The sequence below is a fragment of the Eimeria tenella genome, genomic scaffold (assembly GCF_000499545.2).
Source record: "Eimeria tenella Houghton genomic scaffold, Eth_scaff2172, whole genome shotgun sequence".
Taxonomy (NCBI): Eukaryota; Apicomplexa; class Conoidasida; order Eucoccidiorida; family Eimeriidae; genus Eimeria; species Eimeria tenella.
In genome coordinates this window covers 1,063-1,916 of record NW_013542023.1, presented here as the reverse complement: position 1 = coordinate 1,916, position 854 = coordinate 1,063, and the positions used below count along the sequence as shown (strand labels likewise).

Below are 854 nucleotides of genomic sequence, written 5' to 3'. Positions count from 1 at the left end.
CCCGGGGGCTGGGGCCCCCCGGGGCTGGGGGCTGGGGCGGCGCTGGGGGCCCCCGGGGGCCCCGCGAGCGCGGGCGAGGGCGCGAGCGGGGCGGGGGCGCTGGGGGGGGCCCTCGGGGGGGCCCCCAGGGGCCCCGCAGGGTACTGCGGGTTCTGGAAACTGGACCGCAGAGAGGGCTGGGGAGTGCTGCTGAGGGGCCCCTGCAGCAAATATGAGGGCCAGTGGGTGGAGGGCCTCCGGCAGGGCCTCGGGGTGCAGGCTTTGGCCCAGGGCTGCCGCTACGTGGGCCAGTTCCACAGGGGCCAGAAGCACGGCCGCGGGGTGGTGCTGTATCCTGGGGGAATGATCTACGCTGGGGAGTGGGACAGGGGCCGCGTGCTGCGGCAGGAGCTTTTAATTTCTTCTCGCCAGTTGCTGCCTCCCCGTCCTTTGAAAAGAAAACAAAAAACCGAAAAAATCCGCCAAAAAACGACCCCGCTGCTGCTGCTGCAGCAGCAGCAGCAGCAGCAGCGGGGCGCGCGCGGGAGCGCGCGGCTGGGGAGGCGGCACGCGGCGGTGCGCCGCGCGGCCGCGGCGGTGGGCATCACGAGCAGCAGCAGCAGCAGCAGCAGCAGCGAAGGGTCTGCTTCGGGCGAAGACATCGGGATGGAGCAGCGGCTGACGGAGCAAATGGAAATGCTGCGGCAGTTTTCTGCTGCTGCTGCAGTGCGGCACTGGGGCGAGGAGCACGTGCAGTGTTTGCTGCGCAGCGCGGGCTGCCCGGAGAGCCTGCTGCTGCTGCTGCAGCAGCAGCAAATCGACGGGCCCGCGCTGCTGGCCCTCACCGACGCAGACCTCCAAGACATGGGAGTCCG

General features: G+C 70.8%; 1 protein-coding gene across 1 annotated transcript in view; it reads left to right on the top strand.

The window, feature by feature from the left end:
* Positions 1 to 854, top strand: part of ETH_00037080 (Tyrosine kinase-like (TKL) protein, putative) — a gene marked incomplete at both ends in the record, with an annotated part of 2,439 nt that overhangs the window by 1,446 nt on the left and 139 nt on the right. Inside the window, one exon of the mRNA XM_013374601.1 lies at positions 87 to 854. Within this exon, the coding sequence (XP_013230055.1) occupies positions 87 to 854 (768 nt within the window). The remainder of the gene's footprint in view (positions 1 to 86) is intronic.